This window comes from Aulonocara sp. 'chitande type north' Nkhata Bay, linkage group LG3 (assembly GCF_057382095.1).
Source record: "Aulonocara sp. 'chitande type north' Nkhata Bay isolate Kocher_YH1m ecotype deep benthic linkage group LG3, A_spYH_male_GT1.1, whole genome shotgun sequence".
In the NCBI taxonomy this organism is placed as follows: domain Eukaryota; kingdom Metazoa; phylum Chordata; class Actinopteri; order Cichliformes; family Cichlidae; genus Aulonocara; species Aulonocara sp. 'chitande type north' Nkhata Bay.
In genome coordinates this window covers 43,546,328-43,568,920 of record NC_141346.1, presented here as the reverse complement: position 1 = coordinate 43,568,920, position 22,593 = coordinate 43,546,328, and the positions used below count along the sequence as shown (strand labels likewise).

At 39.4% G+C, this 22,593-nt stretch overlaps 1 protein-coding gene across 2 annotated transcripts in view; it reads left to right on the top strand.

Moving 5' to 3' along the window:
- The first annotated feature begins 1,511 nt into the window (after positions 1 to 1,511).
- The window catches only part of LOC147335807 (protein Dok-7-like), a 58,009-nt gene continuing 36,927 nt past the window's right edge, over positions 1,512 to 22,593 (top strand). For both annotated transcript variants that reach the window (XM_086282361.1, XM_086282353.1), the window contains exons 1-5: positions 1,512 to 1,720; positions 1,816 to 1,861; positions 3,767 to 3,997; positions 13,241 to 13,441; positions 21,333 to 21,452. In XM_086282361.1, the coding sequence (XP_086138487.1) occupies positions 1,667 to 1,720; positions 1,816 to 1,861; positions 3,767 to 3,997; positions 13,241 to 13,441; positions 21,333 to 21,452 (652 nt within the window). In that variant the 5' untranslated portion in view covers positions 1,512 to 1,666. The remainder of the gene's footprint in view (positions 1,721 to 1,815; positions 1,862 to 3,766; positions 3,998 to 13,240; positions 13,442 to 21,332; positions 21,453 to 22,593) is intronic.

Genomic DNA, 22,593 nt, shown 5'->3' with positions numbered 1-22,593 from the left:
GCAACCCAGTTACCAGGTATACACTAATCAGCAGAGTGCCACAGAGGTACACTGAACATTATTGGCTGAAATAATAATTAACAGAAAAATATGAATGTTAGGACTGAAGTCTCCATGTTACCACTCGTCCAGAATACACAGCTGTCTTCCTGTTTTTGCTCTTGCTGCTCCCACTGCAGATGTGTGGCCGACAATGAAAATGAAACTTTGCATTTTTGCAAACTCATCAGCTGATAAGTGGGCTAGAGTAAATGAAGTAGGTGTATCAATGAGTACCCCTTCACACGGTGAATCAGTGCCTCCTGCCTCTTTTACTGTGCAAAGGTTTTGTCCATTTTTTGGCCACATCTACTAATGTACATTTACACAGGCTGGTGATATGTCCACAGTTAAAATCCTTATAACTTGTTAATTGTCAAACCTTTTTCCAGTTGTTTTGTGTTTTGTTCTGGTTGCTTTCCATTGACTTAACCTTCAGTCCAGTTTACTTCCATTTGATGCAATTCAGAATCAGATTTATTTATTTAGTGCCAAAACACAGCAACACCTCAAAGTGCTTTATGCTGTAAAGGACCTACAGTATTTTGAAGAAAACTCCAACAATCCATCACCACTTTGTGATGGTGGGAAGGAAGAACTCTCTTTTAACAGGAACAAACCTCCAGCAAAGGCAGGCTCAGGAAGGGGCAGCAGTCTGCTACAACCGGTTGGGTGGAATAAAGAAAAAGACAAAAACAGAGCACAGTGAGACAAAAACAGACAAACAAACAAACAAAAAAACAACCCACGAATCCTGGCAACTGCTTAGTTTAACTCGTTAACATTTTGACCCCACATGAACGCAAAAGGGTGGTGCTACATTCAATGGCCACTTTATTAGAAGATTAGTACACATATTGATCCATACTGATATGATAGCATTACACATTTGCTCCACATGCATCTCCACAAAGGTGCACTGCTGGATTGAGATCAGGTGACGGTGGAGGCCATGCCAGTACAGTGAGCCGGCTCATTGACATGGTGATGTTTTCCCGCTGGACCAATTTTTTTCAATCTTCTGTTGTCCAATGTTGGTGAGCCCATGACAATTATATAGCCTCAGTTTCCTGTTTCCTTAGTTCCCTCCCAGTGTGGTCTTCTGCTGCTATAGCCCATTTGCTCCCAGCATCACAATGTTCTTTTATGCTATTCAAGTTACTGTTTCCTTCCTCTAATCTCATCAACAAGGCGACCTCGCTGAGAACTGACGCTCACTGTACATTTCCTCCGTTTCATTCCGTGAATCCTAAAGATGGTTGCTGCCCTGTGATTGGTTGATTAACGAGCTGTTGAAAAGGTGTACCTAATAAAGTGTCCGGCGAGTGTATATGCCTAGTTTGATGTATTAACGTGCTCGGTTTTACTGTTAGAGTGGCGTGTGGCATGTTAAACACGCGGGAGCGTCTCACTGTACCAGCCCAGGTGGCAGCAGCAGCAGCATGGCCGGCAGACGGACACACAGGCAGGCAGACAGACAGACAGACAGACACTGGTCATGCCATTTTCCATGTGCCTTCCTTGCTGGGGGGCGAGTTTGCGCCCCGCTAGAGGAGAGCGCAGCTATTTTGAAAGTGACCCCTCATTCAGGCAGCGACTCTGCAGCTGTCAGGAACCATGACTGAAGATGACGGATTCTGTTGTCGTGGAAGGATACGCCAGACTCAGAGACGGGAAAAAGGTTGCTTTTACTTTGTCTTAATATGCGGATATCTCCTATGCACACTTTGACCAGTGCTTTAAAACCCCCCAAAAAACTTTTCTTTTGTTTCACAGTGGAAAACTAGGTGGCTCGTGCTCCGCAAACCGTCGCCTGTAGCAGGTAAAAAAAACTTAAAAACTAGCTAATTTTGTTTTTAGCATTTCTCGCTCGCATTGTTGTTTTGAAATTAAATCTGACAGCGGCTACACAAATCTGCCGCGACAAGCTGGAGGAGGACAGTGAGCTGGTGTTGCACTGCTTGTGTTTTCTGTTGCGTGAAAGCTCAACAAGCCTCGGCTTCAAAGGGCCTGCGTTTGTGTTCAAATACGCAGCTTTGACCCAGGAGGCTATGGCGTCCAAGGAGGGACAAAAAGACCTAAAACTTTTAAAATAAGGCTTGCATGACAAATTCAATACATTTGAATTTCAAAATCAACATGTGTGCAAACCACAGTTGGTATTAAAAGACGTGTGTGTGTGTGTGTGTGTGTGTGTGTGTATATGTGTGGGGTGATACTGCAACTTGTGTTGTAGATCCGATACCAAGTAAATACGGGACCAGTGTTGCCGATACTTTGAAACCTAACCTATAAAGGCACTTTATCTAGGGGAGATTTGGTGAATTGTTGTTAATTTGTAAATTCTGAACACTAAATCAATGATTTTAACTTTTCCCAATAAGTAATTACCAGAGCAAAACACAATTATTAGGTTTTTGTGCAGTTTCGTGCAGATAAACAGTTTTTTTCCCTTTTATTTTGCCTGTAATGTAAATGTGCCACTTTGGGGGAAACTTCAGTTGTTTAAATGTGTTATGGGCTATAAATAAAATAGACGTGGCTGTCAACACAAAAAAGTTCAGACGTAGTGGATTTTTGACATATGTATATTTTTTTTCGTTTCCAAAATAATAATAATTTATTTAATACAGTTCAGCAGGCTACATACTGAACCCAGTGGATAGAAACAAAGTATGGAGCCTATTATTGAGCTAGTATCAATCTGACACCAATACCAGAGATGATATTGATACTATCCACACTTGCCCATCTCTAGTAAAACCTATATTACACAATGGTTCTGAAAAAGAGCTGAAACATTAGCACAAGCTAAAAGAATTTCATTAAACGTTTTTAATGACTCAAACGTTTAACGTGGGATTGTGTTTTAAAAAAATGGGAAAACTGATGCCAAAGGTGCTTTTAATCCACACACTGTCTTTTTCCCCATGCTGTAAACTCACTCTTGAAAGCATTTCTGCACAGTTTACTTTTTCTTTTTACACAATTACATTTATAAATTATTTATTTTTACCACGTGTACTGCTTCTGCTGTACAACAGCAGGCTTTCAGATTATTTCTAAATCACAAGCTTCAAACCTGTGGTTCTTATTTGATCCCATCTTCAAAGCTAATGTGCTAAGGTCTGAGCCAGAGACTCGCTGTATTTTTAGATGTACCATGAATGTGAACAGTCACGCTTACCTGCGAGGCTTTGGCTCTGCGGAAATAAAATCTAGTAGTCATTATATTTGCACACATTTTCAAATATTTTATGGAAAAGTGAGTGGATTTAGCATGAACTTGTATTTGTACCGCATTCAGTTTTACCGCAGAAAGGTTTCTTGGGTATGTTGCGCTGCACAGCTCAACATGCTCCACAGTGAGGCTGAGTGCTGCTGCTCTTCAAATCTTTGATGTCATGTTATCCCAGCTGTCTGTGCTCATGCCTCAGTTATGCGAGTGTGTGTGAAGGAGAGGGATGATACACGGACACACACAGTGTTGTTTTGTCAGTTGACACTGATTGTTTGAAAGGTGGCAACAAACAGAGGACACTACAGTAGCTACTGTGGGTCAAAATACATCCTGTTAGTAACTGTCAGTGTCATTTGGGGATTCCAGTATTGATTTTACTTTTTTTTTTGTTACATCTTAAAAAAAAGAGTAGAATTTAATAATGTTTTAATGCAGACTGTGTTCTTCTGTCTTTGTTTCGTCTCCTGCTCATTGTCTGTCCTGCAGACTGCCTCGTGTTGCTGGTTTTTAAAGACAAATCAGAGAAAGTTCACGGCAACAAGGAGAGGGCGAGCATCACCTTGGAGGAGATCTGCGGCTTGGAAGCTGGACAGTGGTATGAGGGTGTGGCTTTTACTCTGACCATCCTCTGCCTGAATCAGGCTGTTTTGCTGGGCTTTGACAGCAGGGAGGCCCTGCAGGCATGGGACGCCCGCCTGCGATATAGCCTAGGAGAAGGTGAGAAGAACCATGAGTGTTTGTTTTACTTGTGTTTAACATCCAGTGTTTCTTTTTCTTTCCCCTCAAAACCTTTCAAGGAATTTAAATGATGATATTTGATGTTCCTATCCAGCTGTTCAAAATTACCCCCGTGCAATCATCTACATGCTTCTGAATCAATTTCCTAGATAAACAAATGATTTTTGTCTTTAATGAATATCTGTTATCTACTATCATACTACGTTTGTTGTCTAAAGTGATATTTTAACTTTTTTTTTTTCCATGTCTGATTACTCTTAAGAATGTCATTTAGTCAAGCATTGACTCTCTTTAGTGTGCATATTGTTTACTGTGTGGACTTGTTATATAAGTTACATGCATCATGAAGCAATAGGAGCTATTAATAGCAACGAACTGTTCAGCAGGTGGCAGCTGAATTTTACATTTTACATTAATGACAGTGCTGGGGGACCTGATTGTGTGGAAGAGGCTTAAGACAAATTGCATTGCAGTTGTTCCTTCCAGTTTGTCGTCTGTTTTGTGTTAAAGTATACGTGTGCATGCTTGGACAGATGCACTTGTGTCTGTTCAGGCTTGCATTGAGAGTTAGATAAGTGTGTGTGTGTGTCCTAATGTCACTGAGTGGAGTGCATCCAAGCTGGCAGAAATGTCACCTGCCAGCTGCTGGGCTGAGGGCCACCATGCACAGAGCTTTTGTTGTCTTACGTGAGACTGTATGAATCCTTTTTAACCTGAGCGATGATGTGCCGCACCTGGCCAACATGCCCTCGTCGCCGCCTCCGTTAATCAATCTCCCTGGCCAAGTTTGTTCAAATCCACGAAAGTTTTTAGTTTAGTGTTGTTGAGGAAGATCCACAAGATCCACACTTGCTGTGTGTGAAATTTAGCAAAGTCAAAGGCAGAAACGCCAGTGAAGTGTTGTGATTCGCTCTAATTTTATACCCGACTTTCCCCTTTTTCTTATTGTCGAGACTCAGACTCATAAAACACAGATGTCTGTGACACGCTTTGATTGATTGCGCTGGGCTTTAGATCTGAGCCCGTTGTGCTCGGCTTGCTGATTTCATTCTGTCTGCAGCTGTTTCCCCTTTTTATTTGTGAATGAAATCAAATCCATGCTGAAGTAATCATCGTGTGAGGACACTGTGTTTTCTGCCCCTTGTGAAGCTTTTCTCCTGTTTTTGTCAGTATGCAAAATTACATTGACCGTTGTCTTTCCATTACTCATTAGTTCTGCAATCCTGCTCACTTTAATCACAGTGAATCCCAGTAGACTGTTTGGTGGTTTCTTTGATGGTTCATTAGGACATAGTTGTAGAGCCCTCAAAAAATCCCTATAGAGATAAAGTGCAGCCATTGACTGTATGTAAAAGATGGATGCAGCCAATGTTGCACCCTGTTTGTGAGCTTGCAAACGGAAGATTTAGCTAGCAGCCATCTTGTATTTTTTTTAACAGAAGTAAATATTTTGATAAGGATTTTGAGCCTGAAGTTATCATTTAATGCAAGGTTAGCAACTACATCCATAAACTGTATATACGGATGCATGTGCTCATTAGTCATAAGTAACAGATTAATAAAATAATGTGATTTCACTCACAAAAACAGGAGTACTGTCTTGACTTTTAAGTACAGTTAACCATCACAACAGTGTGTGTTATTTGTTAGATAATTGCAAAAAACATCCTACAAAGAAACAAAACCACTAACGAGGTTCAGTACAATGGTTTTAATCAGCCCAAATACTATTACTGACCTAGCTGCAACATTATGCTCCAAAACACAGCATCAAACATGGGCGTAGGTTCTAGGTTGGAAAAATAAAGCTAATATAAAAGTGTCTCAAACCTGCATTGTGTCTTAAAGACACCAGATGGTCAGCTTTAGTTTAGTTTACTGGTGTAATTGATTAATTAATTTAGTTAATTCCTGTTTAAATCTTTGTCTTACGTTCTGTATGCTCATTGGCTGATGACTTATGATTGACCAGTTGTTAGCCAATGAGCAAGTAGATTTTAAAAAGCAGGATGCATGTGGATGGGCAGATATGACTGTGAAACTCTTTTTTTTTTTTTTTTTTTTTTTTTTTTGTCAAATATTTTTATTGAAAAAAGAAAACAACACAGTACTTGCAGTTACCGAAATACAATTAACCTTTCTTCATTTTCCTAAGTAAATATATATATATATATATATATATATATATATATATATATATATATATATATATATATATATATATATATATATATATATATATATTAGGGGTGCAACGATACACAAAATTCACGGTTCGGTTTGATACTTTGGTGTCACGGTTCGATATTTTTTCGATACAAAAAAATGTTCATGCCTTTTTAATTTGTCATTTATTAAAATTATAAATATATATTTTAACTCAAAAGTACAGTTTTTAAATTTAACCCTAACCCTTGTGCGTGTTTTTTATTTTGACAGCGAATGCGCACCTGCGGACCACTTATGTGCAGCCCTGGTTATTTAGCTCGTCATATCGCAGCCACAGAGATTCTTTTGTCCATGAAACCATAAAGCTGCACTTTCTTTTTGCCTTATAGTCTGATTTGTCATAACTTCTCCGTTTTGTGGTAAGCTTTTCTTTGGCTGTCACTTCTTCACCCTGACCTGTCTTATTTGGCTCAGCAGAACTAAAATATATATCTGTCTGTGAAGGTTCTCAGTCATCCAGGTCATCGTAGTCAAATATAAATCCTGCTGCTTTTACACACGGACTCACATAAGCTCAGCGATTCTCTGCGATCAACCTCTCACATGTTTAAGCTGCGGGAGATTTCACTTGTCATGTTTGCATAGTAAGCTAACAATTAATAAGACGATGTCAGAGGAATTGGTGCACAAATTATCATCACTCACAGATCAGTGCTGTCGCTCTCTATACACAGTTCGCGCGATTGCAAAGTGAAAGCAAAAAAACAAGCGCAAATTCAAACGCGATTTCAATATGTCACATATTGACAGTGGCTCACCGATGCCAATGACATAATTACCCAGCTACATTTCCGAAAGAATGCAATAGCCCGACGGGCAGGGCAGAGATAGATTTTGGTAGCCCGACTGAAAAAATCGCTAGCTCCAGGACGTCGGGCTAGCGATATTGCAAGCCCTGTATCTGATTGAGGAATCATGCATCTTTGGAAAAGAGTTTATTACAGAGGAATGTCTCTTTCCAAAATAAAAGCTATACTATCCGCTTCTTCTGGGCTATATTCTCAGCAGCATATTAAACATATAAGGAGAATCATGTGCTAACAGCTGTCTAAATGACTCGGCTAAAGTTAGTAGCATGCTTGTTGTTTTTGTCTTTGCACTAGGATGATGTCGGCGTAAATGTGCAGTCATATTCGTTGTGTTCCCACTAGTGCTTTCAGGTTAATCTCGTTGAAATGACCTTAACGCCACAACACGGCAAATCTCCGTTAACGAGCTACCGCCGATCGCCCCGTGCATGGGGCTAGACGGCCAACACGTTAACGAGCTAACTGCGCTAACACACTAGTTCCCACTCATGTAATTGAGCATTGCACGGCACATCCAACATACTGTTTTACTTTAGTCCATGACTGCTTACCTTCAGGGTAGGGCTGAACGATATATCGCATTTGCGATAATATCGCGACATGATCAAGTGCAATTTTCTAACCGCAAAGGCTGCGATTATACTGCGATTATATTATACAATTCATGGGCTGCATCCTCCTGAGGCCGCATTTGTAGACCGATTACGTCACAGCGACGCGCCGAAGGCTGTCCAAATTACTACCATATCCCAGAATTCATAGCGCGGCCCAGCCAAACTCCAGTTTCCAGCAATGGCGGCCGCTACTAAGTTTTAAAATTACTCATACTAATCTTTCTGGGTCACAAAATAAACTTTTAACATATTTTCAGGCGAGAAAGTAGTTGTGTAAACATCAAATATCTGCTCAGTTTATCAAGATATCCCATATTTGCAAAAGTGCTTCGACGTTTTCAGAGGCGTCTGCTACCCACCAGCTCGACAGCTAGCCGGGAGCTCGAGGGTTACTGATGCGGCCGAGAACGGCACAACTCCCGGCACATCATTTTCAGATCACCGCGGAGTTTCGCTGCTCGGGTTAAACGTAATATATAAGTCACTTAGACAACCTAAAAATGTTATTGTTGGGCTTTTTTCAGTGTTTTGTTTGTTCGTGAGTAAATCGGTTTGGCTGAGATTAAAGTTCTTAGATTAGATAAAATAAAACTTTATTAATCCCCCGGGTGGGTTCCTCCTTGGTTTTCACACAGCTGACTAAACGTCAAACAGAAAACTTATTAAACAGAAGTATGAGACAGTCGAGAATTTACACCAGTGTCTGGTTATATTTTAGATAGCAAGAAGCAGACGGCCGAGTTTATTAAAGTCCACCGAGACAGCGGTGACGCTAATCAGAACTAGACCGTCCAATTTCACGCCTTTAAACTTTAAAGGCGTGTTTGTGTGTGTGTTTATACAATTGCTATTATGTTTGCACTTTATGTGTAATGTTACTGACTGCAGAGATCAGTAAGATGTGTGTATTTTTTATTTATTAGTTTTATTTATTTAATATTATTTTTTAATTGAATGACTGTCTAGTAGTTCACAGATGTCGAAAAACTGAGTGTGGTAAAGCCACTGATTTTTTTTATATATATTTCTGCAATCTGCACATTGTACTGACTTTCATTTTAATGTTTACACCAGGGTTCCTTGTCAGCACTTTATGCTCAGATGTTTGTAAGCTAAAAATAAACTATTGTGTATGTTCAAATATACTGTTGTGATTGAAGAAGTTAAATAAAAATGTCAGTCATCAATTCATGCATCACCTCATGTCATCATAACAGAGGTCTGTCTTCCAGGAAAGAACAGTTTAAAATTAATGTAATATAGTATTGGCCATACTATATGATGTATTGCTTGTCTTTGTTTAATAATACAGAAGACAAATACCTTAAAAAATAATCGCATATCGCATCGCAATCGCAATATTGGGGCAAAAAATCGCAATTAGATTATTTTCCATAATCGTTCAGCCCTACTTCAGGGTCATACGTCACATGAAAACCAAAATAATTCCAAACGCCAGATCTGAATGAGGGTGGGGGAGGTCCATGTTGCAAGGAGAGCTTAACTTCTGTCTCGCTAGCTTGCCCTGCGCTCTTCCTTCTGATGATGCTGTCTGTGTTGAGTGCTCAGTGAATCTGCATTCGACTACTCCGCCTAGGCTGCACTGTCGAGCCTAGGCGGAGTAGTCGAACGCAGATTCACTGAGCGCTCAACACAGACAGCATCGTCAGAAGGAAAGTTGATAAAATAAATTACAAATTTTGTATTGTTCGATACATATGCGTACCGAACCGAAAGCACTGTATCGAACGGTTCAATATCGATACGAATATCGTTGCACCCCTAATAAATAAATATATATATTACTGGTAGGATTTCTGGATATCAGCCACCTCCTCTATCTGCCCCCTGCACGGTATGTACCACCGGCAGATAGAGGAGGTGGCTGATATCCAGAAATCCTACCAGTGGCTGGACTGAAAGACAGCACAGAGGCACTAATCATGGCAGCACAAGAACAAGCTCTGAGCACAAGATCCATAGAGGCTGGGGTCTATCACACCAGGCAAGACCCCAGGTGCAGGCTGTGTAAAGATGCCCCAGAGACAATCCAGCACATAACAGCAGGGTGCAAGATGCTAGCAGGCAAGGCATACATGGAACGCCATAACCAAGTGGCCGGCATAGTGTACAGGAACATCTGTGCCGAGTATAACCTGGAAGTCCCGAGGTCAAAATGGGAGATGCCCCCAAGGGTGGTGGAGAATGACCGAGCTGAGATCCTGTGGGACTTCCAGATACAGACGGACAAAATGGTGGTGGCTAACCAACCGGACATAGTGGTGGTAGACAAACAGAAGAAGACGGCCGTAGTGATCGATGTAGCGGTTCCGAATGACAGCAATATCAGGAAGAAGGAACACGAGAAGCTGGAGAAATACCAAGGGCTCAGAGAAGAGCTCGAGAGGATGTGGAGGGTGAAGGTAACGGTGGTCCCCGTGGTAATCGGAGCACTAGGTGCGGTGACTCCCAAGCTAGGCGAGTGGCTCCAGCAGATCCCGGGAACAACATCGGAGATCTCTGTCCAGAAGAGCGCAGTCCTGGGAACAGCTAAGATACTGCGCAGGACCCTCAAGCTCCCAGGCCTCTGGTAGAGGACCCGAGCTTGAAGGATAAACCGCCCGCAGGGGCGTGCTGGGTGTTTTTTTTTTTTTTTTTTTTTTTTTTTTTTTTTATATATATATATATATATATATATATGCCCACACTCTAAAACAAAGACCCCCCCCCCCCCAAGTCCCACACAGATCAACACAGCCATCAAACATATTACAGCGATATAACAATAACAGAAGTACATTTAAACAGGCAATACCTCTAGACTCGTAAAATAAGAGATAAAGGGTTGCCACTTGTGGAAAAATGTGGCTGTGCAACCTCTCAACGTATATTTAATTTTTTCAAGTTCTAAAAAAACATGACATCTTTAGGCCACCGGGAAGTAGTAGGATACTTAATAGACTTCCAATGTAACAATATTAGACGTCTCGCTAACAGGGATGTGAAGGCTATAATATCCTTTTGTGTGGTATCAAGTGTAAGTGAGCGATCAGGAATCCCGAATACAGCAATCAGAGGACAAGGATGAAGAGTTACCCCAAGAACAGTTGACATAATACCAAAATACCCTGTTCAGAAACCTTCCAGCTCAGGACACAGAAAAAACATGTAGCTAAGGTGACAAGGAGAGCCATGGCATTTATCACATTTATTTTTCACTTCTGGATACAATTCAGAAAGTCTAGACTTAGAGAAATGCGCCCTGTGTATGACCTTAAATTGACGAGCACAGGAGGTGGAAGATCGTACCCTCGCTATTAGGGATGGGTATTGATAAGATTTTAACGATTCCGATTCCATTTTCGATTCTGTTTAACGATTCGATTCCTTATCGATTCTCTTATCGATTCTTTTTTTTTTTTTTAAAAAGGAGAACACTAAAGTCGATTAGCTTAGAACTGTGTTTTATATCTTCTCTTTGAACAAGATAGAAATTTAGGAGTAACATGACCTTACAAACCCAACAGTGAGATCTTAAGAGAGCCACAGCCTACGGCTCTTCAATGGGGTGTCACAGGGTCCCCAGGAAAAAAAATGTATATGTAAAATAATAAAATAAATATTCTCCTGTAGCAATAACAAAGTTTAACATAAATTATTCTGTAGCAATTACACAAGAATATCCAGTAATGTCCTGCCTACAATTAAACACATTCACTTACCAAAGTGAAATCGGGGGCATCTGCTGTGGCAAATGGGTGCAAGCCTTTGACCACAAACTTAGACACTGCTGGGTGACATTCGTCTATCCTGGCCTGAAAGGAGACGCTACCGGTAGACTGCAGCGAGAACTGCCAGCATCTGAGCCAGCCAGACTCTGTCTCTCTCATCATGGTTATCTAAATGCAACGCACAGTAATAGCAGGTTTTGTAATAAGGTAAATCGCGCTAACATAATATGCAATGCTAATTGATTAGTTACCTGCAGTATTAACGGGAGAGGACGTGGAAACGCTACCGCTGCTGCTGGGTTGAGCTTCGCTAGTCCGGAGCGGATCAAAAACACGACATTCGTTGAAAGCAATCGCGTGTTTTTTGAGCAAATGCTTTTGCATATTCGTAGTGTTTCCTCCCTTTGATGAAATCTCTACTTTGCAAGTATTGCACGTTGCCCTGTTGTCATCCTTTCTCATAAAGTGTAACCAAACTTTTGAGCGTTTGTGCCGCTCAGGCGCCGTGTTTCCTACTGGGTAAAAGACGCTACTCAACGTGATGACGTCATTCGGGGCAACTGGAATCGATAAGGGAATCGTTTTTAAAAGTGACAAACGATTCCAAGGAATTGAAACAGTGGGAACCGGTTCTCAACAAGAACCGGTTTTCGATACCCATCCCTACTCGCTATAGCCTGTTCCCAAGACTCCTCATGTATTTGAATTCCTAGTTCTCCTTAAGCTTAACAATAGAGTGGTTACTAAAAGACAGGATAGTATCATAGAGTTTCGAAATGGTTGACTGTGAAACTCTTACTCATTGGCTAAAAACATCATAGTCATAGTTTGTTAGTTTGTTTTCCGTGAAACCGGTGTGCATTTTCACGGAAAAACTCCATGAAATTTAAATTTTTATTCATTATGACACAAAACGAATGACTGAGCCCATAAACCCATCAGAAAGCTTTTAAAGAGGTCAAGTCAGAAAGCCATTTTCCCATAGACTTTTTGTTTGTTTGTTTGTTTGTTTGTTTCTTTACTTGCTTGCTTGCTTTTTTTAAATACCAAGATAGAGAGCGTGAAAATGCTAATCCCTAGCCTTCAGAACAGGACTCTAGAAAACCAGTCGACGATGTTATATTAGCTAAGTTTTATACCATCTATGCCTGCCACTTAAAGTGGCCACACTTTAAACAATGGAAAATAGAATTGGAAAAATATATTCAGGGTATATCAGTTTATGAAAACAATTATCTCTACAGAAAAAGTGTTTATGCAACCTACCTGGCTCTGAACAGTTCTACTCTAAACTTGAATATTTTAACATGGTTGCTGTGTGGATTGAATTACCGTACTTCTGGACCAGCCCCAATGGACACTTAAGGTATTGCAGGGTTTCTGTGTTAGCTTTATTTTTCAGCCTCATACCAAAGTGAGGCTAAAACTCTTACAAAATACCTACACTTCATTATACCAGAGGATCTTTTTTCCAGCTCCCTCTTGCTAATTAGCTGCTAGAAGCTAATGTTAGCGATGTGTTAGCAAGCTACTATATTTAGGTAATGTACTTGCAAACATAATTACTCATAGCTTCCTAAATGGCACATATTTCACTGCAATGCAAGTCGAACGCTGATGCTTCAGATTTACTTACAAAAATATATTCACCCAGAACGGACATTTGGGTATTTGAGAGTGACAAAATAGGAGGTACTTCGCAGCTTATGAAGAAATGTGTTCAGGGTTATTTGCCTCATTTATGTTCCTCTTTACTCTTTCCACTCTTTCTACTTATTGTAAAACTCATTTACAGTTATTGGAATATGCGTTAAATTTGAGGATCTGTGTGTTTCTCAGTTCACAGATTCAGTGTTGGAGTCTTACCAGGGACCAAGTTGGAGAGCGGGCCTGCAACTCTCCATTTGTGCAACAATTTGTTGGCTCTTGCTCGGGATGTCCCTCCTGTTATTATTGGCCACTGGAACCTTCCAGACCTGCGTAGATATGGACCTGTACCAAATGGATTCGTGTTTGAAGGAGGAACAAGATGTGGCTACTGTAAGTTTATAGCTGCTTAATTATTGTCTGTTTTGTGCAACATTTGAGTGTGTTAAGTTTATGTAAATGGGTATTAAAATAATATTTTGTGCTTGGCAGAGGGTTTAGGGGATAATTAGCTATTAGGCTGCACAGTGACAAAGAAAATGTAATGCAAAATTTAATCACCGATTGTAAAGTGAGGCATCTGAAACACATAAACAGTAAAAGACATTAAACAAAAATGTAATAATATTAAAATAACACAATTGGAAGAAGAAGAGCATGAATGTTAAACCCCAACAGTGAATTTCAAAGAAAATGTGCTTTTAAGAAAAGACAGAGACTCAAGTATGACTGCGTTAAACATCTCCATCCTTTCATAACATTAATATCTCTCCATCATTAGAGGCTAATGGCTCATTAAATCATGATACGTGCTGTGGTTTGTGTCTCTCTCTCTCTCAAAAACACAAAATAATCACCGGCTGTGATTTGCGGTGATTCATGCTTATCTTTCTGCCCGTGAAAGAGAAGCTCTTTCTCAGTACAATAAATCTGACTCAAAAAATATGCTTTCTAGCCTGAGGAAATATAGCTAGAGGAGGAGAGGAAGTTTGAGTCTTTGTTATTGATGATTAGTTTGTCCTTGCCTTACTTTTGCAAATGTGCCTTGTGCAAAATAGAGTGGACCTAAAACCTTTTTCCTGTGACAGGAACAGTAAATAGTCTGCCGGAATAATATTTTGGTCCAGCAGTCCAGAGAAAATTAATCTTTCAGGCTATGTTCTTTCAGGCTCCGTTGTTAAGCGTAGAACTTCTTGGATGAAAACTCATCCTGCAGCGAAATAATAACTCAGCAGTTTTTAATGTTGACCATGCTTCTGTCCGTACGATTGGGCTGATGAATAATTTATCAAACGTGGGCATATGAAGACAGCAACACACAGTATCCTCTGCTGCGTCCTGCAAACAAATTTAACTTTTAGTACTTTGGTTTAGCGCTTTTAAAACCCCGTGGTCATCTGTTAAGCATCCGTGGACCTGATTTGGATTCCTGTGTGATGCTCAAACTTTGAATTTGCATGTTTGCATGGAGAAGATCGCTGTAAACATCAGGATTAGTGGGTTGAGGTCAGTCACTGGGTGTGTTTTTTGCTCTCTGGTTGTACATCTGGCATCCCTCGGGCGGGCACGTTGAGGAAGGTGCTCAGTGGAGTTTCATGAACCAAAAAAAGAGAGCGCCCTCAGCAACTACATGTGCTGTTATCGTCACGAAAGACTGTATGGTCCTTGTTTTTCTGCTTCCTTTTTGAAAGGCTTCTTATAGAAACTTTTATCAGGCAGCTGATGGTGTGAGTTGGTCATTCGTCTTTAGATGTTTTATTGTAATACAGAATTTTGGTTTTCTTTAGTATATATTTAGATTTTAGGAAGTGTTTTTCTGACTATGATGATTCCTGCCATGATTTCCCAATGTAGGAAGATCCTATAGTGACTGTTTTCAAATGACATCATGTCATTGGAGAAACTGCAAGCAAAGCATTAAGTATAATAAGAGTGTTACTATAGCAATGCAAATGAAACACAGTTCTAAAAACCCTTCCACCAATGGCAAATCCCACCAATCCATCAGTCTCTAAACCATGTTGTGTCAAACAAAAGGCCCAGGGGCCAGAAACGGCCTGGGAAACACAAAGGAGTACATAGATTTTGGAAGCTGTGTTTTCAAAGGTTTTACAGCCTTTCCTACTGATAAAGACTGGCACCATACCAAAGTTATTAAGTAATTTTAAAAGCTATCCACTATAGAAGTTTCAGTTCTTTACAATAGACCCACAGTAAAACAAACAAACAAACAAAAAAATAGAAATGAAATTTTTCTGTGAATTAATGAAATAATTCAGTTTTGTAATTACAGGAGAGTCTGAGCGATGAGCTACCAGAACCTTTTCTGTAATTTTACACATTTATTTATTCATTCTGGCAGATGTCTTCCTTTTCATTATCTTATTAGCAGCTTGTCATTATCGAGTCCTACTGTTAAAACTACACTTCTATTTTGAGGATTAGTTGTGATAGATTTGTAGTTAAGGGTCTTTACAGTGACACAAAAGAGAGTTTTTCTATTTTGGCCAAATTAAGATCAAAGTGTGCTGTATGACATGATGTGAAATGAATTTAACATCTCAGCTCAGTGGCTCTAAACTGACACTGGAAATATGTTTTGATTTGTCCATATAACCTACCAGAAATATTGTTGTCTGGTCATTACTGATGAATCAATATTAGCTATTAGATAGCTAAAAAGCAGCCACTATTGCTTTAACAAATTCATTCCCCTTTCCCTCCCCAATGGGAGCGTTACTGGCCAGTTTGGCTCAGCATTACACAGAACGTTATATATTTAGCACATTTAGCACTGGCGTTCTTGTTATGCACTTTAATCTTGACGGAAGTAGAAGGGATGTGTGTAAAACCATTGCTAAAATGTTTCAGTGGCAGATCTTTTCTGTTTTTTACTAGTTAAAGTGCTCCAGCAGTTCGTCTCTGTGGGTCTCAACTGCTCAAAACTGTCAGTTTGTTATTTTTTATTTATTTTTGCAGGGTGCTTTGAATGTTCATGGATTAAAACAGATGATATATTGAAAGGCTAGTGCTGCATTTGTATGGAGTATCTAGTTTCTTGGAACGGTGCTTCACCCTGCAGGACTTCGAAAGCTATGAATCACACAGTTGTGTCATTAAGTAAATCACAGAGCTGTCCACACTTTGCTTTTCCAAACTGTGCTCATAGGAGCATTAAAGCAGCAGATGAGCAGATGTGAATCGTTACTTCTGATCAAAATTTCCAGAGTATAATCAGAGCAACAATATGATGCAGATATTTTAAGTTTTGTCGAAGCGTCTGGCTTTATAGTGACGTAACAAGACACGTACACAATCATCTGATCACACGTGCTTGGTTAAATCTGAGAGGAAATTGGATTTAGATTGTTTCCAAACCCCACAACCTTTTGTTTTGTTTTTTTTGCCACATAACCCATTTTAACACTACACAGTAAAAAGCATGTGGAGTAACGATGTCACAGCAATGTGTCTGACATGCTAGGTATCAGCTTACCATAAAGACAACACTTGAATCCACACTGCTGTCTGCTCAGCTGTGAAAATGGTAAGAAACTGAGTTGGAGTTGCTCTGCTGGTCAAACTATATATAAGTTGTCTGTTGTTCTCATTATGGTCTGTATGGTACATATGGTACACAGGCAGCTCCTTACCTTTGAGTCTGTCCATTTAGTCTGTAGGTTTAAAGTTAAAAGGGTTTTGTTCTTAAAATTGCAGTTTTATTGAGTGAAATTAGGTTTGACTTTATTATGTCTTAGTCAAGCCCTGCGACAGACTGGCGACCTGTCCAGGGTGTACCCTGCCTAAGGTCCTAAGACAACAAGGATAGGCCCCCACAACCCTGAAAAGGATAAGTGGAAGAGAATGGATGGATGGATGTTTTAGTCGCATGCTAGAAGAGCACATATTCAGAAACTTCAACATGTCACCTTAGAGATGTCGTGTCATACATGTATTTTGGCCTTGTGGTTCTTCTTTTTTTAAATGACCCCCTTCTTTGAAGCATTATGTAATCACCCCACTTGAAGGATGTTCATTCAACTCTTTGACTTTGAACCAAATAAACAAACCACCACAGATGTGACGCAAATGCACGTTTGTTTAAAAGCCGAACATTCTGGCTTCATGAAACATGCCCCAAACAAGTTAATTTAATTATTGATCTGTTTTTCCCAGATTAAGCACAGAGGAGGGAAAATATGGAATCACTTTGTGATTTGGATGTGTAAAACAGACACTTTTTAATATTAAAAATAGTCAGCAGTTAAAAGAGCGTTTGCAGACCTCAGCAAGCTGTTACACCTGATTAAGAGGAAGCAGCTCTCCAAGAAGAGAGGTGTCAGTCAAAAGGATTATACAGCTCCTTGTTTTTCCCCAGTCAGCTGTGTCTAAGAAAAGTGCAAAGTGTTAAGAATAAAAAAGGAAAACTTAAGGGTAGATGGAAGATGTCAAAGAGTCAGAAGAAAATTGAAAATGCTCAAAACTCCCCATAAATTGGCAGAAAGAAGAATCAGTGGTTTTGTGATAAAAGTGTAAAAAATGGGATTGCCAAAGGAAAGCCAGCATTAACGCCTAATGGGAAGAAAACAAGGTTAGAGCGGGCGAACACAATTGTGCACTGTGGATGATTTGCTAAGAGTCACGTTCAGTGATGAATCTGCATTTGCCAAAGGGGATGATGCTGGGACTTTTTATTTGGTGCCATAAAAAAGATGAAGGCCTTGAGAAATCAAGCAAAAATGGAGCAGGAGAGATGAAAGTCTTTACCTCAACAGTAAATGCACAGGTGTAGACTGCTTTATGCTTTTCTTATTGCACTGAGAGCGTGGTTTTGGTTATGATTAGGATTAGTTTTCGACATCACGATGATGACGATGCGTCTTGTTGTCACAGAAGAAAGGAAATGCAGACAGACTCATTGACACAGTCAGCACATAGTCCAGATCTTAACCCAAACAGAAAATTTACAATGTCTGGGAAAAAAATGTGCCATTACACAAAATTATTTAATTAGTTTGAAGTTTGTTTCATGAAGTCAGAGTTGTTCAGATAGTAAACAACAAAAGGAACAAAAAAACAACACTTTATCACATCTGTGGTTTGTTTATTGCTGCAAAGTAAAAGAGTTCAGTGAACATCTTTCAAGTGTGACGACTTCATGTTCTTTGCCAGAGGTTGTAAGTTTTTCCATGTAGTCTAAAATTCATATCCAGTGGCATACACTCCAATAAGGCCACATCGGCTAATAATATTGTATAGCCTTACGTATAGGTCGGGCTCTGAATACTACAGCGTATGATTACAAAGCAGTGATCACAAGAATGGAGACGCTGTGACTCGTGTAATATTTTGTACTTTGTTCAGATGTTCTTCTTGTACTTGCTTTTTCCTTTGAGATGCAAGATTGTTGAAATCCTGCTTTTGATTGCTCGTGCTTCCACAGACGTGTAGTACCAAAGACCCCAGGTAACTCAAAGTACTCTCTGAATGACTCACATTCAAAAGCTTCAACTCGACTCATTTAAAAAAAACCCCCAAAAAAACAGGTCATGACGCTCTTTCTAAAGTGTTCCGGTGGCCTTTACTGCTTCATCAGTCTGATTTCTAAGCTTTGATTTTTGCTCTGTGCCTTTTTTCCTGTCCACACACTTTTGATCACGTGTAATATCAGTCAAAATTCAAAGAGTGGGCTTGCTGTGGCTGCTTTGAATTGCTTAGAAGTGTAATGGAGAGCACACAGCATGACAGGCAGCAAACTATGTTTCAGTCGTTCTTGTTTGTTCGTTGCGTTTTATTGACTCGGCAGATGAAGCATTAGAAAAACATCTGTTCAGAACAACAAGAAAGGAAATGATTCAGGCTGTGCATAATCACCCCTGCTGTGCCCAAAACTCAGCAACATGCATCACTCTGGAGTTTTCCTTAAGGTCTGTTTGAACACGTCGGGCCGCGTGCGTCCCTGTGATAAGATAACGTTTGAAAAATTCAACAGATGTGAAACTATTAAAGTGAAGAGGACCGTATGTGAACACCTGGAGGGGACAGACAGACATTGGAGCATTAAAGATACATGATGACCCTCCTGGAAACATGACATTTTATTTTATTTTTTTAAATTTAAGAGCCAATAAGCCTTCAGTAGTCTACTGGCTTATCTTAAAGAAGGTCAAAGCTGCTTTACTTTTATACAGAAAAGGGGAAAAAGTAAGGCTGCATCTCAGTGTTTGTGTGCGGCGAAGGCCGAGCATTCCTGTGACATGTAATCCCTCGGCACAGTTTATCCACAGCACGGCGAGAAGTGATTTAGCTGTGCTGGGTGTCTCACTTTTGGTTAGAGCAGCTGTAGAACTGCAAGCTGCATTTGTCCTGCCTTTTGTCCACGCCACGGGCGAATGGTCATTTAAGTAAAGTGTAGGTGTGCGTGTGAAATGCTTAGCGCTAAAGTGACTGTACACTTTAGCGCACTTTGCTGTACCAAAGTGTTCAGAAAAACGATTTTCTCTAAACGCAGTCAAAATGACCTCTCAGTAATTAGTGCTTTAATAGTTTTGTTACTTTATTTACTTTCTTTATTTGTTCCTGAATTTTATCGTCCTGGAATAGTTAAACTGGATAATGTTTACATGCATTTCTGAAGGTTGCAAACATGGTAGTGAAGGAAATCTGAATTTCACTTTAAAGTAATTAAAGTTTGCTAGACTTTCATCTTGAGCCGTTTGGATGACTCTGCTGCTTTCGAAATAAAAATGCCAACCTTGGCTCTCGGCGCTTGCTCATTTACACTTCCCACTTAACAAAGTTGGATTTTATAAGCTGTGTTACTTTGTATGGATGCTGTGTTTTTATCACCTCTTGGAGCAGAGACCAGAAGGGTCCATTTGAGTTGTTTTCATTCCTGCAGAGATTAATGTGAACTAAAAAGCTTTGCCACCTGTTCTTTGTTTTGTTTTGAATGTTTGTTTTTGGATTTTTTATTTTTTATTTTTTTGGTAATCGTGCATTTAGTAGTGTAACTAAAATGCAGTCACCTATCAAAACCAACGTGTATATAAATTTGTAACGTTGCAAGATGAACGTGTATGAGGTGAGACACCACTTAATCAGCTCCATCGTAAAAGCACAAAGGAGGCAATAAATCTTTAGTTTGAACAGGTTAAAACAGTTGAGCAGACTTTGGTGCTGACCTTTGACCCCTGCTCACAGCCACAGCAGTGTAAGGGCAGCTTTGACATGGGTGGCTTCAGCCGCAGAATGACACAACAACACTTTGTAAAGCGCAGGCCGTCGTGCTGTCAGAGGGAGGTCAAGAGACCTCAGGAGAACGTGACCTCTCTGACCTCTCCACTATATTAAATCCTCCTTTATTACACTCTAAATTGTTGAAATAGACAAACTGGGAACCATAAAGAAGGAACTTTTTTATTATGTAATACTCTATAACTGCAGCTTTGTGAAACGCATCATGCCTCAGTTTCTTTCTGAAAAGGTTCATGTAGTGCTCGTTTACATATACTACACACTATAAATAATCTATCTGTATCTATCTATATCCATCTCTATATATCTCTATCTCTATATCTGTCTACATCTACATCTATCTATTGTAACAAATTCTACTTTTAGGTGGTATTTTATTCAGGAAATTATTTTTATATTGATATGAAAAAAAAATAATTTGATGTCATAAAAAAACAATAACTAACAGATGCTCTTTGATTAATTGTTATTATTAGCAGCTGTGTTTTGTAAAATATCTGAGTGGTCCATGATTTTGGCGAGCTGTTGACTTTCCTTGTAGAACCATCGAGGAAAGTTGTGGCTTGGAGTAAAAACTTTATGTCCCACTTACGTAAAGATTACGGCCGCCATTTTTTGTTTTTTTAACATCAGAATTAAAGCTGTTCTCACTGGTCCCGGGTGAAAATTGTGTTGCTGCAATATTAATTTGCTCATATAGTAAGCTACGAAAACAGAAAGGGTCAAAAACCTCAGCATGTTAGCGTGTTGAATGACTGTCCTGGTTTAAAAGTAAAAGACAAATAGTTTTTAATTTTAAATAGTAACCAAATATATCTCAGTTTAGGACATTTTGATGGTAGTTGAAAAGTAGAAATGTTTTTTGTAAAATTGAAAAGTTTGTCTCGTTTTACTGATTTATAGCAAGAAACAGCCTGTTCTTTTTTTATTATACTGGCATCACCAATGTTGCACTCTTTCTTGTTGATTATTAACCGTAAAATACACTTTCATAAATTAGCTTAAAACTAATGAAGTCTATTTTCAGGGGCTGGTGTTTTTCTGCTCGCATCTGCTGAGAGCGAGCAGATCAGCTTTCTATTCGACTGCATCGTCAGAGGCATCTCCCCCACCCGAGGCCCTTTTGGACTGCGGCCCATTTTGCCAGGTCAGTATCAGAGGTGTTTCATATTGCTTGGCTGAAAAGAACTGAAGTTATACGGAGGGGGAATGTCAAGATGAAGGAGTAATTGTTTTAAAGCCGTGCTTCTTGGGGAAAGCAAACGGCTCGCTGACTTGTTGCACTAAAATGTAACTTTTAGCCTTTTAGCGGAGGCTGGGGGGAGTGACTTCTGAGAATTCCTGCCTCAAAGACAAGACGTGGACTTCTAAGTATAAATACTAAAGTCAACATTTACCATTATAATTTTAGCTAACTCTGCTTGTGTTGCTTATAGAGATTCATCATGGCTGACATGCTCTAGCTTCCTGAAATCCACCCATTTTTGGCAGAATAAAGCCAGAGGATTTCTTTGATGATGGATACGCTTTGATCTGCCTAAATTATGTCTGGCAGCTGTGTTTTGGTTTTTTTTGTTTGTTTTTAAATGCAATTACATAAATCCCCATGAACCAATTTATCAACGTCCTAACCCCTGACTTAAGTGATGAATGTAAAGCTTTAGGTCACCTTAAACTTCAGTAAGAGGATGACTATTATACTCACTCTGATTAGGTAACAAATTCAATTGTATTCTATGTATAGTCCAGGGTGAAGTGCTACTGGTGGGCACGTTAGAGGATGGATCTAGTTCCAGATTGTTGTCAGGTTTCAGTTTGTGAAAGATGCCAAGCACCAAAGTGTAAATGGTTCTTCTGTTCCTTTGCAATCTGCTGTGAAAATCTGACACGTGTCAGTTGTCTTCACTAATGGCAGATCTGCCTTTTGTGATATAATATCACTATTTATTTAAAACACTGTAGTGAAAGTAGATGAAAGGAATTCATCAAAAAATGTGAAGTGAAAAAATTCTATTTTTTTCTGCATAATCCATCATATAAAATTGAATCAAATGGAAAAATCTCTTTATAAAACTTGTTTTATTAGTTTTAATCTTTTAACTTTATGCACATTGAATCAAGCAAGAATTTAATTATATGCAACAGTCTTTGACTTGAAGAAATTTATTTAACATTTAAACCTATTTTCTGCATATTCCAGCATATAAAATAAAATTATTTTTTTGTGTCTACACTCACTCTTTCAAATAAATGCAAATAAATAAAATCATAGATTCAGCAGCACTAAG